General features: G+C 38.4%; 1 protein-coding gene across 1 annotated transcript; it reads left to right on the top strand.

Moving 5' to 3' along the window:
- The first annotated feature begins 6,006 nt into the window (after positions 1 to 6,006).
- asip2b (agouti signaling protein, nonagouti homolog (mouse) 2b) lies at positions 6,007 to 10,613 on the top strand. Its single transcript, XM_055033379.1, has 4 exons — positions 6,007 to 6,099; positions 6,182 to 6,300; positions 9,215 to 9,285; positions 10,064 to 10,613. Exons 2-4 carry the CDS (start codon positions 6,192 to 6,194, stop codon positions 10,229 to 10,231), a joined length of 348 nt encoding a protein of 115 aa, XP_054889354.1. The 5' UTR covers positions 6,007 to 6,099; positions 6,182 to 6,191; the 3' UTR covers positions 10,232 to 10,613.
- The last annotated feature ends 7,140 nt before the right edge of the window (positions 10,614 to 17,753 follow it).

Below are 17,753 nucleotides of genomic sequence, written 5' to 3'. Positions count from 1 at the left end.
TCGAGGTTCTTTTGTGACTTCCTGAGTGAGACATCGATGTGCTTTTGGAATAATGTTGGTGGAGCGGCCTCCCCTGAGAAAGTTCACCACTGTCCCAGTGGTGAACTTTCTCCATTTGTGGATAATCATTTCACTGTGATTTTCTGGACTCCCAAAGCCATCAAAAATGATTTTCTAGTCCTGTTTATGATTTTATTTCTCATGATGTGTGCCTTGTTATGTTTTTCACCTACTTCATGTTGTCAGACAGGCTCTATTTAAATAATTTATTTCTTCTACATTTCCAGCTGTATACAGGGCTGTGTGTGATTTGAACTCAGCCACCCAAAAAATGTCACTGTGCACCATTAATTTATGATTTAACTAGAGGCCAGTTGTACTTATACACAGGCAAAGTTTGTGTGGAAAAGATTTTTCCCTCTCAGTACTGTTTATATATATATTTATTCAGGTTATCGCTGCTTGATATTGAAATCAGATTGATGATCTAAAACATGTGTGACAAAGACGGCAAAAAAAGTAAGAAATCTGCAAGGGAGCAAATACTTTCTCTCAGCTCTGTAGGATATACTTCCTGCTGATTGTTCTTGAAAGCTCCAAAAAGTTAAAAGCAACTGACAAAGAAACGAATTTCTTTCCTAATAAATCTAAGGGCTTAGTCTTGTAAGATTTAATGCAGACTTTGAAGAGAACTCTGCATGATTCCAGCAGCACCAGGACTGTGAGTCCTGAAGAACCCATCACCAAGATGGAGCATCAGCTGTCCGCAGGAGTTGATGAGAGCCAGACAGGGTGGGCCTTAGATGCATGATGAAGATGAAGCTCATTCTGAACAGCTGCAATACAAGGTTTTCTGTGTATTAACAGCCTTCAACACTAATTTGGAACTTAATTTGTGCTGCAAACGAAGAGAAAAGAAAGGGAGCACTCACAGCGTCTGAGGTGAGGGAAGGTTGACAATCTGAACGCACATCACAAATGGAAAAACATCTGAGCAGAATGGATGGATGGATTTTAGATCCTGATCGTTACACTTCACAGTGTGCATCATTTTGTGTTTTTCTCTTCAATTAAACCAGGATATGCTATTCTCTTGGTTTCCATCTCCATCTTATGTGTCTCTGGAAGACAGGAGAAGAGCTTGAACTGCAGGTCTGGGTAATTTCCATCCCGGAATCCTGCAGGCCTTGTGCAGACCACTTCTTTGTGATTGTACAAGTCCTCTTCAGTCTTAATTTAGTTCGGTCTATGTTAAGTTTTCTTTTCATCTGTGTCTTTTTTTAGATGTTGTCAAGATTGCCTGTTAGCTTCAAGTTGTCCAATTAGTCTCATGTCTTGCCCCTTTTTTTTGGCCGCAAAAGAATCAGGAGAAAGTTTGCAGCCACATGGCTGTACCTGTACCTCTTATCTTTGCATGGTCACATGGGGCTGGTGCCTATCTCCAGCAGTGATTGGGGAAGAAGCAACTCTGGACAGGTTGTCAGTGGTCCTCACAAACGTTTCCAAGTAAAAGCGCAATACATCACTTTACCACAAACTGTCAGAGAACGGCTTCCAACTCTGAACCCCCTGAGCAGCCCAATCACTCATTCGACCTCAGTATGGTTTAAGAAAGTAGTCCCTTCTTTCCTGTCGGATGCTTGTGGCTGATTTCTCTGTCTCTCGGTGCCAACTTGCAAAAGACGAGTGACAGGTTTTACAAGCAAACGTGTCTGTAAAGTTGTACAACATAGCTTTTGCAACATCTACATTTTTTTTTATATAAGTCCTGACTCTGTTTTGAGAATACAGTGCTCTTGCCCCAGGGTGAAGCTGTGTCTGTGTTCCAGTTCACAGGTTTCAGTAACAACACTCCACCCGGCATTTGACGTTAAGCTGAAACAGACAGCATTTCTGGATCGTATGCTCTGGAAATTCTCATCCACCAAGACTTTCTGGATGCCACAAGGGCTTCCCGCTGTTTTGAAGGAGCTGAACTTTTCCGCTGAGCAATGCATATCAAACACTGAGGCCTTTCTCTTGGTCCAGGCCAGCGAGAGCACACCAGGCAGCAGACAGAGAAGCTGGTGTACTCTGTGATTTCTAGATCCTTGGTATCCCTATAAGGCATTGATACCAGACATGTGAAATCAGGGAACACATTAGAAATCAATAAAGTGCCTGATGTCTATCAGTTCGGAAAACGTTACCAAGGACTTTCTAAAGCTTTGGGAGTCCAGAGAACCACAATGAGGGTCATTGTCCACAGATGAAGCAAGGAACAATGACCAATCTGTCCACAATATAATCTCTTCATGATTCCCAAGACTCTTGTTAAATCTGGCGTAAAGTTAACTCAGTATTTTTAGAAAAGGAATCATTATTTGCAACAATTGACAGGCTCAGCATCTTCTCCTATTTCAAAAAATTTGGAACAAACTTCCAGAAAACTGTAAAACAGCAGAAACCCTGACTTCCTTCAGATCTCAACTAAAAACACACCTGTTTAGAATTGTATTTGAAATGTAATATGTAACAATGTATTGTTTATTGCATGATGCATGACTTTGTGTTTTTGTGTTTATGATGTAAAGCACTTTGAAATGCCTTGCTGCTGAAATGTGCTATACTAATAAAATTTGATTTGATTTTGATTTGATCCGACAGACGGTCATGGATGGCGGGGACGGTGTTCTGGTCTGGAGATGCTTTGCTTCTCCAGGACCTGGATAACTTGTCAGACTGATGGAATCATCATTTTGCCTTGTGCAGAAGGAGAATGTCTGAGTATGGCTGACCTTAAGACCAAGCAGATTGGGTTCTTTTTAACGTGACAATGATCAAAAGCACATCGTCACTATAAGGCTCAAAAATGTCTGGCTCAAGGATATTTCTCAAGGATATTAGAGTCTCTATGACAACCATTAGATACAATATGTAAGTCAACTAGTTGATTGGGAGAAGTGTAATCTAAAAGACCTTTCCTGTTCTAGCATGACAAATACTTCATTGTTTGCCTAAGTCTTACTCTACTGCATCAGTCATGACAATCAATGATTGCTTGAGATGGGTCACTGGGTGTGTTCATAGAATATGTTGATTTAACACTCATGAATAAACCCTACAGTTTATACATTTGTCTTAATTTAAGAACACATTTGGGCTTCACGTTTTAAGCGTATCCTTTTGAACAGCATCCTTTTCAATACATTGATAAAGATTTGCCTTAGTTCTTGCCTGACCCCAAGCCGAGATGGAAGAAAATATCTTCATTTGTCATAATAGAAAATTTCTGGCAAAATTGCAAACAATCACTCAGTTTTATCCAAGCAAGTCTACCACTAATAAATCTTTTTCCTGTCATGCTTTTCAATTTGTGTAATTCTTAACACATGGAGAGAAAATAGGCCACAGGTCTGGAGATAATCAGCTTATTCCCTCCAGTGTCTCCTCTTTCTGCAAAGACAAAAACATTTTAATCAGTCAATTTATTTTAGTCTTCTTTTTTGTGCAGGCTTTAAAAGCCCACAGTGAATTTATGAGAAAGGCCACAACCTTTGGTCGGGGGATGCAAACTGTAGGTAACCATAGCAGGTAACCATAGAAACAGAATTAAGCTCCAGAGATGAATTCTGCATGAACTGCAAGTCGTGACAAACTTTATCAGTGCTCTATGCCACGCACTGCACATGATGCACTGGGCCAGAGCAAATACACTTTGGTTTTTTTAAATATTGCAGAGATTTTGGGTGAGCAACACTTTACATCTTTGCTACAAATGAACATGTAATGTATGTTTCATCGTCTTATTGTTTTAGTGCAACATCTCTGAAAGACGCCACAGTGAAATGTTTCCGCTGGTGGTATAGGTGGGCTCATGGGAAACATGTGGTAACACATGGCAGATGTTAAAACATCTGTGTTTCCTGTTTAATCATTTCCAAAGTATCATGAATAGAAGAATGGATCATGGCAAAACTATATATTTATCCACTGATTTCCATCCGTGTCGTGCTAGTGCACATACAGCAGGGAAAATTCACACCAGATGCCATTAACAGCTAAAGTACCAGAATCAGCACTTACATGTGGAAAAAAAGAAGAAACAGGTTGTGTGCAATAAAATAAAATGACTAGTACTGAACATGATTCAGACTTGCAGAAACTATGAATCGTACACTTAACCAATTAAGCCCAACATATTTTGGGTTTTACAAAAAATTACAACTTGCCTGATTTATTCTAGCAGCTTTATTTTTGGTCTCTAAAACCAATGGAGGTTTTCTTTTCCCTTTATTACATTCATTTTCTTATTAACAATGTCATTCATCTGTCCCTCTATTATAAAGTTTGTTATTGTCATAACAGCCCCACACCATAATGTTCTCACTCCTGTTGGAGCACTGCTATCCCGCCTCCAAGCTCAGTGAGAGTGTGAGTTCAAATTTAACTCCAGCAAACTTTAAACAAATTTCAACATGCTTTTCTTCAACAGTGGAGCACTGTGTAATGACTGCATAGAGGCCACTGCAGTTGAGTGAACTGATAATTGTTTTCAGAGAGAAAATGTACCTGCTAATTCCAGTTCTTTCCGAAGCGCTCTGTAAGTGGCCCTCTTGCAAGCTTTCAGATTTTGTGAAGTGCCAATGCATTCTGTTTTGACGTCTGTGTCATAAGTCTGTAGAGAAGCGCCTAGGTGGTACCCCTGTAACATTCCAAAGACTATAAAAATGTCTATTATCAGTGCTATGCTATGAAGTTGCAAAGTTCTTGATAGATAGTCATTGCTTTTAACCATCCCGACAAGCCTCTTCTGTGATGCCTTGGACATCAATTAGGACTGAAACTGGCTGATGTTATTTTCCACTGGTAGCAGTTAGAATTGGTCTTAAATCTTTGGCAGAGTTCAGCTTTTCTGGCTATCTTTGCAAAGCAGCTCTTGTTTTCAACACTTACTCCCTGTGCCATTCTTTTTCGTTACACATTTCATGAACTGACTTGCGCTGATTCCTGGGGCTGCTGCTGACATCCGGTTGGATTTACACGTCCCATTAGAAGTGTACACGCCACGCTGAAATCATTTGCTCACCACCCCGTATCATTGGATTCAGGTGTTCTAGTCCCTCCTGCGGCTAACTGTGTATGAAGTGCTGCGCCTCAACACGCAGACTTCTTCCACAGTCTATTGACTTTGCAATATTTAGCTCGTACTTTGTTTGGGATGTGACTGGGAATGCTAGCAATTAAACCACTGATGAATCGACACAGAAAATTCAACATTTAGCCTCAGTCCAGTCCTTGCAGAGATCTCCCAAAGTCTGGAATGGATTGTGCTTGACAATCCTTTCAAGGTTGTGGTTCAGCCAGTGTCCTTTTCTTTCTTTGTTTCTCTCATTGTCTCAGAAAACCTTTGCAGGTGTTTTGAGTTAAGTAGCTGATTAGACTAAGAATAAGTTTTGCTTCAGCCTATTCCTTTTTTGGTAAATTGTGGGTTATTTATTGTTATTTCTTTGTTGTTTCTGGTGATGTGGACAGTTTACCAAAATAAAATAAATGAATGAAAAAAAAGAATGATTAGGAGCTGATTCTGACATTTTCATGGCATTCAAAATGTCAGAGGTGCTAAAATTCGGGTTTCCATTGTCTGAAAGCCCACGATCGTTAGAAAAATGACAAGAAATAAAGGGTTGGGATATGTCACCTTATGCGTTATGATCTTTTACGACACACCAGTTTCACTTTTTGAGATAAATGAAAAGAAATACCGCATATTTGCACTGCATTCATTTATTTTAGAGGTAGCAGTACCTCCATGACGAATTGGTCAAATAAAAAACAAAACTCACCTGTTTTACAAGCTACCTCAGTGATATAATGTTAATAGGATGTTCGTGTTAAACATGGCGGGGCGCCCACAGCGTCGCGTCCCGCCGCGTCTCGAGACCGTTACGGCGCGCGCGGCGCGGTGCGGCGCGGTGCGGCGCGCGGCGGCGCTCCGCCTGTTCGTCGCTCGCGCTCGGCCTCGGCAGAAGCTCGAGACGTCGCCGGAGTCGCACGCAGAGCCGAGCCTTCAAAACCGAAGAAAAGAGAAAGAGAGAGGGGGAAAAAAGAAGACAAAAAGTAGGCGAACCGACGCTTTTATTTTCCCCCATCAGCCGCCGACACCCAGAGACGCATTTTGTGACTCTGCCATCTTCAACAGGTTCAGCACCATGAGGAGGACCGCCGCCAGACACTTGTTGTGCTTGCTGCTGCTCTCCGTTCCGCTCTCGTGGGCAGAGGACACGAAAAAAGACGCGAGGAAGACCGAGAACGTCACAGGTACGGACGTTCAGCAAACACATTGCAGCCGGCTTTCTTTCTGCTTTTTATTATCCGTAATAATTGTTCGCCTGAGGGACGCGCGGTCCGTGGAAATGATGGATAAATCCCGCAAAAAGCCAGGCGCTTATATAGTCCGACTGACAATATATGCTTCCACCTCACATCTGGAAAACTTAGGAAAGTCTGAGAAATTAGCTCATTTCTCTCTTTATGTGGCTTAATAGACAACATCTGGTTAATGACGAGCAGTTAAAAGCTCTCCTGTTCGAGCATGAGGCATTCTGGGTTTTATCAGTCAGACTGGTATCTGAAAAAATTGTACATGTACTTTAGTCACTTTTTGAAACTGCTATGTTACTTTTAGCTAAATAAATGCGTATGAAAGAGCAATATTAGTTTATAAATAAAATATTAAGTCATTTTAATTGGTTCAATAATGCTGAGGTACACCATTGAAGCAAAAGGTTTGCAGGAAATTAAAAGACATGTTTATTTTAATGTCTATACTTAAATCACACCAAACGTATAGTTTCTGGTCATTGAGAGTTTCTGAAAAACTATTTCTATTTGCTGCAGTGATGAGAGAAACGTGTCAGGTTTATGTCTTTAAAATCAAAAGTTTATGTAGGTTATTCTTTGGTTGCATTGCCTTTGAACTCTATGACTTGGGTTATAAAAACCATGGTTTCCAACACTTAAGAAATTATTCTGAAGACTTTTTTTCTCTCCATTTAATTAAAAAAACACATCACCCCCACATAATGTAACTTTTTAATTTTGGACTGAAACACATGTAAAATACTACATTTTTCTTTTTCAATATATATCATTATATATATCAGTCAGTTTTGCTCTTTAATTTATATATATATATATATATATATATATATATATATATATATATATATATATATATATATATATATATATATATATATGTGACTATTTGAAACGGTTGAAAATAAGACATTTATGAATGTTAAGAAATTATTGTTGTTTGCTTTTTTGCTATAAAAGTGAGTAAAACAGGATAATATTTTTCATACTTTGAATGGTAATGTATTCAGCACCAAGTCCGGCACTCTGAGCATCTGCTTCGATCATTGTCCCAGAAATGTTGCTTAAAAACTGCATTTTGTTTTGTCCAAATGTAGCCCAGGCGAACAAAGATATTAACTCAGTCTGAAAAGTGTGGGTGTTAAATCGTATATATCACCCATGCACACAATGCTGTTCACAAAACTTTTCCACAACTTTATCTGATCACATCTCTTACTGTGTTATTAATGTTCCACAGTCCAGACCAATATCCCACAGATTCACTGAGACTGAATTTCACACAGGTGAAGCCTATTTACTAATCCAGTGACTTTGGAAGGACATTAAGGGTATCGGAGTAAAGGGGGGTGAATGTCAATGCACAACACCTTTCACAGTTTCATATGCTAATTAATTCTGAAATCCATGTATCATTTCCTTCCATCTCACTATTCTGCACTGCTTTGTGTTTGCCTGTCCAATAAAATCCCAAATGGATATTCTGATTTTTGCAGTGCTAACAGTGTGAGAAAGCTCAAGGGGTTTGAATACTTTCAATGTTGAAAGTATCAAAGCATTGTGAGGATGACTACGTTGATTTGCGCCGAAGCAGCACAGTGTTTCTGTTCATATTTTAACAATACTTCGCCATTAGTCTGTGGATACCATCCAACCTCTCATGCTCAAAGTATAATTAAATTAAGCCTTGACAACTCTCTTTAGGAGATGCTAACCAAAACATCTGCTAACATATTTTCCTCTGGAGATCAAAGGAGCATATTCTTAAGCAGAAGAAGTCCTGCCTAATGACTGAGTAGTTGTTCTCCCCAGAGGACTCCACTTGCACCGATTTTCACATCTTCAACTCATTAATGGAGAGTGTTTTTTGGCTGCCTCTGAGATAAATGTTCATCTACTTTAGCTATAAATTCCATCGCTCAAAACAGATGTAACATGCCAAGTTCTCTGTTGCTCTCACCCACCAATTATCTGGCAATTCGCTGACCCCTCGGCGCCCTGCTCGTTGGTGATAGGCCAGTCTAAATTAAACCCTGTTCTTCCAGATGATTAGGTGCAACTTGGCCCGGGGGGTTGTTTTTGTTCTCTGTCATTATTCTCCTTCTGTTATGAAAGGCTAATGTCACGGGCGTAACAGTAAATAAAAAATAAAAAAAAGACAGTTTGGTATGCATCTGTCATGGTTGGTTTCAAGTCGGATACGAATGTAGGCAAAACCGAAGGCAGGAGGTGAAGCGGAGGTCTGTAATTATGAAACCATAAAAGAAAACCCTTCTTCAGCGAAAGACGGTGAGAACCAATGACAAAGAACAGAACGGGAGAATAAACTAGGAAACTGAGCACCAAGGAATAAACTTTGTATAAAGGTAACAATGAAGAACACTGGGAAATATAGGATAAAACCTGCTGCACTTAAATAATCTACAAGGTAATGATCAGATAAACTTTGGAAAACCAAAGTCCCGGGATTATTTTGGAGAACAATATTTGTACTTTGTTTACTGCTGTCCAGAGTTTAAAAAAGGGACAAAATACATTTTCTAATTTCTGAAATTAAAATGGTTTTATATTCTGAGACTTAAAAAAGTGGGAAGATAAGAACTGACTTGAGATCTGGTTGGATTTTTTTCAGTGAATAAAGCAGTGAAAGCTGGATAGATCGACTATAAAACAACATATCAATATTATTGAATACAATACATATATTGGCTCGGTGCTTCTCTAAAGACAGATCCATAGGATGTCCAATCGAGTGTCATTTCTTTTAATTCTAGAATTGAAATGATGCTTAAAAGTAAAGAAAAAAATGTCTCTTGTCTATAAACCTTTTTTCATGTGTTATCTCTCTTCCTAGTTTGGGGACAAACTAAAGCAAGACGACTATTTGCGAGGCATAAGATTTCTCCAGCAGAGCAGAGTCACATTGTAAGTTTTTACTCTTTTTTGATTAAAGCAATTTTCTTGGGGCATATAAATACTACGCTGACAGTATTTACTGCCAACACGGCACAGTGAATACTGTACGCCTTCTTGTTGTCTAACAAAGGTTTTGCTTTTTCTCACTGAACAAGAAATAAAGTTCCCTTATTGACCAACTCCTATCAATGACCTGTAAATCCTTCCACTAATCCTGTCACCGTAAATAATTATGTTGGACGATAAATCGTCCCACTAATTATTACGACAGGCGATAATATTATAATATATTGTCACATTTCTAAAATAATGGCATAAGTTTTATGTTCTCTTTTCTAAAACATTCCAAAAAAATCACTTTTGCCAAAAAGATTGGTTTTTTTTCCAAAAGTGATACATTTTAGGAAGGTGATAATATTGAGAATGGGGTGATAATGCCATTTCGCCTCCAGAACACCAATAAACTTGAATTTTTCCAAAAAACACTTCACATTTGAACCGGGAGACAAAATAAAACAATAAAAAATAATGAAACAAAATCCTCTTACAACCAGAAGCATAACTGCCCTTCAAAAATATTAATCACCAAAATGGAAATTATTGAGCTCATCTTTATTGATCACGTGATTAATTGATCAATTTCTTACTGCTACATGCTTATCTTTCACACACCCGTCCCAACATACAGCTGAGTCGACTCCAGACTTTCTCCCTGGTTTATTGTTATTGATCTGAGGTCCAGTCTCTATTCCAACATGCCATGTTGTCGCCTTCACTGCCGTTTCAGAGACACAAGTCCCACATCCTGACCCCGGCGCGGCGCTGCGGCCGCCTGATGGAGAACTGCTCCTCACACTTGCCTTGCTGCGACCCGTGCGCCTCCTGCCGCTGCCGGCTCTTTAACACCATCTGTCACTGCTGGAGGATGAATCCGCTCTGCCTGAAGAGGACCTAGTGGCGACCCGCCGGTACACCCCTGCACACACTTGGGGAGTTTTCTCTAATTCTGCTTCAATCATCCAACAGCAGAGCGCAGTCGCTGTGAATAAGATAGTAAAAATAAGGGGATGTTTCTAAGGAGATATAGCATAAAAGAAAAGCTAAGTTGTCATCACACGCAGCTTATTTATCTGCCTCTGAAGGCAGATAAAGACGCAACATATGAGCCTGCTAGATCTCACTAAAAGTGTACAACGTTTCCTGTATAAACACTGATTCTTGCCATTTCTCTGAAAAAATTAGAATAGAATAAGTTTATGAAGTGATTCTGGCTCATTACACTATTGAGCTGTCTGTTAGCTCACATCAGTGTGTGTCGCCTCACAGAGACGAGACAGTTCAAACGAGACAGTTCAAAGCATCGCTGCTGCGCTAAGATTGCCTTAAAAACAGGAATGGTGTTCCTATCAGAGGGTGTAGCCAATGGAAAACTTGACTTGTGTCATTTTCCTTGTTTCTTGCCAATAACGTTAACTGTGACTGAATTTCAGGCATTGCTGCTTTTGAATATTTGCATATTTTCTCCTGTCACTCATGTGGAGACCCTGACATTTACTGTACGACTTCAGTATCTTTTCTTTAAGACTCACAGCAGAAGTGGTGTGGAAAAACAAATTGCATGTACATTATTATTCCTTTACTGCTTGCACTTAATTGTTTGTGTGTGGTTTTATGAGGTCAAATGACTATATTTTTGCTATCTAATAAATATGCAGTAAACTGATGATGATATGGGGTTTGTGTTGAGCTGAAAAGTAAAAAAAAAAAATTAATTAAAAACATCTTAAAAGAAAAAAAACACAATTTACATTGTTGGGAAAATAAGCTTTTAGGTTTCATTTTTTGTCACACTGAGATGTTTCACATCATCCAATATATTTTTATGTCAAAGATAACATTACTAAATACCACATGCAGTATCCTAGCAGGCAGGGTTCACCATTTTTCCATAAAGTAACAGGCTACAGTTCTCATAATATGCTGAAATTAAACAATTTTGAAATCATTTAATATCAGCCGTATTAAATACTGACTAAAAATATGGAAATTGTTGTTTTCTCACAGTAATCTTAGATATATTATGAAAATATAGCAAAACAGGAACTTTAATAAAAGATGAAAAGCTGCTCTTCTATAAAAAGGGTTGGTTGAGATCAAAACGTCAGTCTGAAGAAAAAAACAATAAATCATGCAAATGGAAATTATAGAGGTCATTTTAATATATGATGCGATAAATTGGCTTATCGTTTATTGTGACAGGGCTAGAAAGGAGATTGTCGAGTTTCTATATTTCAAAACAGAAATGCATGAAATGCAGACTCTGTTGGGACCGTTTCTCTTCCCGGTTCTGGGAAGGCCCCGCCATCTTTGTTTCTTTATCAACTGGCTCCACTTTAGGACGACCAGCGGCGACCTCTGCTGGATGGCGGCCACACTACAACACTGATAAAAGGACTAAGCGCACGTTATTTGTTAATAGGTAGGATCTAATTTGAATCTAATAAACCACTGATCAAGAAATCTGCAAGAAAGAGTGGTTTACAAATTTCTCTATGTGATTTTAAAGGACTGCTGAGAAAACAACTTTTTGCATTTAGTCAGGTTATCTTTGACAATTTGTTTGATAATCTAAAACGAATACAGCACGTTTTAAAGAAGGAAAATACTGACTGACTGAAGGCAAAATGAAGGAAGGATGGCTGACTACACCAGTGAGATCATTTAATGGAGCACAATCGAATGTGTTTCTTTCACACTCACAAACTTGGAAAGGTTTGAACAGAGAAGCAGTACAGCTTCGCACACAAGACGCATTCATGTTTCAGGGCAGAGCATGAGAAGAAAGATTGGCGATAAAGTCCAACTTAAATGTGTGAGCAGGGGAGCCATGAAATGACAGAGGCATCGTCCGTCTTCTCCATCAGGAAACACATTTGCTTTGTGCTGCTGCCGGACTCAGTGGGATTCTCACTGTGTGGACAAGAGTCAAGGAAGTTTAGGAATCTCTTTTATTACTGAGCAAAGCTCTCACTGAGGTTAACCTGAACGATTTTACGACACGTTTGGGGTTTCTTGGGAGAATTATTGAGCAAATGTTAGGATGAGATCTTTAATGATGAAATGTTAAGAACAAATGCTTTTTCTTTCATTCTCAAATTATGTAGTAAAAGATGAAAATATTTTTTTGGTTATTTCTGTTGACTAACCTTGTTTTTTTTTAGGACCATTCTTATTTTTGTTGGTGGAAAAAGACAAGCAAAACAGAAAATATTCATCCTAAAATGTTAGGCAATAGCACACATTTTTAAGGCAAAAACCATAAATTGTTTTTATTTTAGACCTACAATAATTTCTGCCTTTCTACTCATGTTCAACGAAATATTGGAATTTTTATTTACTGCAGAGCAGATGAAACAGAAGACTTCACAGTGAAATAAATTTGAATTTTTAGGGTTGGGCATTTTAACACGTTAATTTGGTTAAATAATTACACAAATTTTAACAGGAACATTTATGTTCAGCCGTTTCTGGTGCACCCGTAAATCTGACTCACAAGCGATGGATAATGAAGAAGTTTGTCTTGGTCCACTGAGGGTTAATATTTGCTTAAAAAAAAAGACAATAGGATGGGACGCTGGAAAACAATACTGTTGTCTTCAAGTTGTGCTAAAAGGAGTTAGCATATCAGCAAAGCTATTCAAGCCTCAAATAGCATCTCAATGGAAAACATTAGCAGCACCGATGCTAATGCCAATGCTAGCATTCGCAGCCCACATTTAAGGTTGTTTTTTTTATTTGAATAAGATCACTTTGCACCAATCTGATGATTGAATAACAGATTAAAAACTAAAAACATCTTCATTGAGCTCATATTTAAAAAAAATAATTTAACAATAAATGTAGTTTTTGAATATATAGACATGGAGTTAAATTAAAAATTGTTCATTGTTTCTGTACTAACTTCTACAGGTATTCAGTTTAAACATGGATAACAGTCTTCAAGTTTTACATTTATGCAAATATTCAAAACCCTGTATATGTTTACTACTTTATTACCCTTTCCTATAAGATCCCCCCACAAAAATACTTTGAATTTTGTTGTTGCAATATCAAGCAATTCAAAAGGAACAAAAGTAAAGTTAAACCTCTGTCAGTGATGTTGAAACAGGATTTGGCGTCGTTGCAGTGACTGGAACCACAGAGTGAAGCGTGCTGGAGGATCCAATCTGAAGAATAAAGGCTGGTATTCCAACCACAGCCAACTCATTTACACTGGTTTAATATGACGCACTGCAGCATGAGAATCCTATTTCATTTTATTTTTACAAGGTATTATATACACTGTTATTGGCTTTTCGAGGCTCTTGAGTAAGAACCCGTGTCTGCGTTTCAGAAGTAGCAGCAGAAGACTGCTGACAGGAATCACTTTATTTATCCAGTTTCTTCACCTGGAACTCATTTATCAAAGAGAAGAGCTGAAATGTGTTTCCCAGAAATTCCCTCTGTGGGTGAGAAAACAAGAGCAGCTCCAAAAATAAGACCACATTAAAACTTCTGAATGTGACCCTGTGGGTGTTTCTTTTGTTAATTTTAGCTTTAACATGAACAAGAAGAGTACGTTCACTTTTATTTGTGAAAAGACACAACGTGGCGCGGGACCCTGACGATGAAGGAAAAGTATTTGTGATTTTGAAAGGTTTTTCTTTGACAAATGATTACATAAAAAGTGTGGCGTGAACATCACCTGCGTGTGGTTACTGAAGTCCAGCTGTTCTGTGAAGTCACATGACATCATGAAGCCTCTTGAAGAACAAAGTAGTGAGACTTAGCAAATTTAAGTTATCCAACAATGTCCTATTTATCTTTTTTTATTTATCTTTTATCTTTAATATTGATTTGACAATCAATATTAAAATAAAATTGATTGACAATCAATTTTATCTTAATATGTGATGAAGCCTAAAATTCCAGCTTGAAACAAAGGAACCTTACAATCCCCTAAATAAACCTGTTGAACAAAATGGGAACTTCCAAATACAACTGTACATTTGTGAGTTGTAAGCCCCGCCCCTTTGTTTCTGCATTCCCAACATCATGGTGTGAAAACACACAACCTGTGATCTCTACTTATGGATTACTTTGTCATTTTGATGCAAAATGACAAAGTAATCCATAATGATCAGAAGTGGTTGTGTTTATTGCCAAACTGTGATCTGACAGAACGCTTCGTGTGTCTGAAATCACCCAGCTTTAGCAAGCTGCACTTTGGACTGTCCAGAAAACCTCCACCTGTTTTTTCTTTTTCAAGGGGCCAAACTTTCTTGTCCGTCCGCCCGTCCATCCATTTTCTGTTCACCCTTGTCCATAGTGGGGTGGGGGGTGGCTGGCGTCTTTCTTCAGCTACGTTCCAGGTGAGAGGCGGAGTACCAAACTTTCTTGTAATGAAAAAAAAATATTTTATGTCTGGCATCAGACAAATTTAGAGGAAAAAAGCCAAATATTAACTGGGCAAAATTGCAAAGGTCCAGCACTGTGAAAGGGGCTTAGCAAACAAAAAGAAGAGTCCATTGATTTATATGGCGCCACTTTGGATTTAAAGACACAGACCGAATAAAAACACACGATTTGCGATCAGTGACAGCAACCATCTAGGATTTAAATGAGACAGGATCCATGAGTAACTTATTAAATTTAAAGTGAATTTATGAAATTAATTTTACATACATTACATACATTAAAACCCATGGGCAGAAATCCTAAGGGAGTTGTGGGATCCGGAACCCCCAAACTTGGAAAAGTCTACAATTGACTTAGGCTTTTTTGTCAAAGAGAGTAAATATCTCATTCATATTTAGCACTTTAACTCTTACATTCATCAGAAGAGTTTGAAACGGGAGGCAGGGCTGAGCAAGTGCCAGCAGCTCTGCGTGAGGGAGCCAAAAACAGCTCATTTTAATAGTCCAGAACTTGTATTGGGAGCCATTACAATAAATCAGTGTTTATGAGGAGTTTAATCAAGGAGTTACTCATTAAAACTTTTTATTTAGAACCTTACACTTTTGTAAAGGTAAAGCAGAGGTTCGATCAGTGAGACTGAGCAAAATGTGTACGGAAGCAACATTTGAATTTTAGTTTTACTTCTCAACAGTTTGTTTACTGAGAAAAACACGTCTGATGTGCATCACTAGTCATCTTTGGTCCTGCAGCTTGAAGGAGCTTTTAAAGCTTTTTGAATCACATTTTACGTTACACGTCAAGGTAACTTTGACAACCCTCCCCTCCCCAAAACAAATTGTTCCTAAAAAATGTTCCTGATTATTGTTTCAATAATGAGATGGGATTTATTCCCTTCCTAAATGTAGCAAGCCTGTTTCATAAGAGTATCTTCAGTCAGAGGCTACTTCAGACTCGCTGCAATATAGACCGCTACAGAGTCGACCTGATCATAGCATCAGCATCTACAACAACACTTGGAAGAACTTTGGATGATATGACTCACATTTCATTTTCACTGGGTATAAGTAAAGTATTTCTGAACTGAAAGAAGAACTCTTTCATGACACGGACCTCTGCTTTGTGACGGCACGTTGCCAACGTGTTTCCCCTTTAATTTATTCTCACTTTGCTAAGAGAGAAACCTAAAATTAAATGATAATAAATAACCATCTGTGTTCTGCTGTGTGAAAAGGCCGCTGTGGGCGCCGCTCCGCCTCAGGCTGCCATCTCATCAGTTGGCGACTCCCACATATTTCATTTGAGTTATGTCTTTAAAAAGTTTAAGTCACAAGATACAACACACCTTCATCGTTCTGTGCCTGGCCTTACCAGCATCGTCTTCCTCTTATGAAGTTGCCAGGGTATGAAAAAAAAAACCCAAAAATATTTAGAAAAATTAAAAGAACAATATGTACATATATTAATATGTACACTCAATGTTTTTTTAGTTAAAATGGTGCTTATTTAGTTTCGCAGCCAAGATCTGACTGCTCTGGCCTTAAGATGTTCATTGTGTTCAGAGAGACCGCCTGGGGGAACAAACGCTCTGTGTTCCTCGCACATAGTGGCGACTGCCTGGTGAGAAAAATTCTTGGAAACATTCAGATGAATGTTCGGAAAATGACGACAATCCCTCAGAAAAACATAACGTTCTTCAAACATTAACACTTTAACAGAAGCAAAAAGGCAAGAGGAGCTTCATATCAAAAACATAAAACCAATAAAAAAAACCTTAGCAACATTCACCTGAAGCAGCATTAGCATCATGCTAACCAGAGCAACATAAACCACAGCAAAGCTCATAATTGATCAGCTAGGAACAAATGGTACCAGCTGATGGACATGAAAAGAGCCCAGCAATGTTTGCTAATGCTAATAAACACGCTGCGCAACAGAAGCTGCAGCTCAGCAGCCATTTGGAAAAATCCTCTGCGTCGTCATTCAAGATGGAGAATTCAGTCCAAGCTTCCCTTCAAGTCTCCATCATGAACCGTCACCACAGCAATCCAAAACTTCCAGCATTTTCAGTAGCAGGGACAATATTTCCAGCGCCCCAAAGACCTTAAATTTAACACCTTAAATTTAACAATGGTGATTGGCCAAATATTTTTTTATTCTTCGCTAGCATTCACATATGATTTGCCATTTTGCTCCAAAGCTCCTCTGATGAGAAATTATTGAGTCTGTTGGGGAAAATTCACAGTTGAATGACAGTCAGTTGGTAGAAATGTTGCGTAAATAATTAAGATTACGTTTTGCAATTAAGAAAAATGACATTGATAATAATTTTTTAAATATATATAAATCTTTAGATTTTCCCCCCAAAATGTCACTTATAGAAAGAAAAGATTATCATAGCAATGAGTTTATTTTACAAAACTCTTAGCAACTGGTTTTCTGGAATGATTTAGGACGAACTTTAACATCAAATTCAGCCAATCTTGCAGCCGCATTTATGAAACACAGATGAGGAATATGAAACTCTTCTAAATCAGAAGGTTGACTTTCCTCAGACTTCACAATAATTCTGATGTCACAATAAATCATTCCTTCCCTAGCCTCCTAACCTCACCTGTTGGCTCAGTGTTTTTATGCGTTTCAATAGAAACGTCAACATGACAAGAAGAACCTGGGCAGTTATTTCCACAAGTTAAATGCTAAAACCAATTTTTTGTTGACAAATTTACCCAAATCCCAACGGCTCCAGGCAGAAAAGCAAATGGAGGAGGTAAAAACAGGAGCAAAAAGAAATAGCCCACCACCCTCATGTTGTGCCATGTTAGCATGTGAATTAAATAATAATAAGATTGTCAATCAGACCTTCACTGTAACCAGGAAATATTGAAACAAGTATAGGTCCCTCTGCCCACGATGTCAAAATGATCAGTGCATGTTTTATTGTCCTTGTGTCACCAGGTTTGATTAACCCGCCTTCCAGCTTTCTTTATGCAACTTATTCACGATGAACCAAACCATACTGA

This window comes from Poeciliopsis prolifica, unplaced genomic scaffold, assembly GCF_027474105.1.
Source record: "Poeciliopsis prolifica strain line A6 unplaced genomic scaffold, Auburn_PproV2 SCAFFOLD008, whole genome shotgun sequence".
In the NCBI taxonomy this organism is placed as follows: Eukaryota; Metazoa; Chordata; class Actinopteri; order Cyprinodontiformes; family Poeciliidae; genus Poeciliopsis; species Poeciliopsis prolifica.
This window is presented reverse-complemented; position numbering and strand designations above follow the sequence as displayed.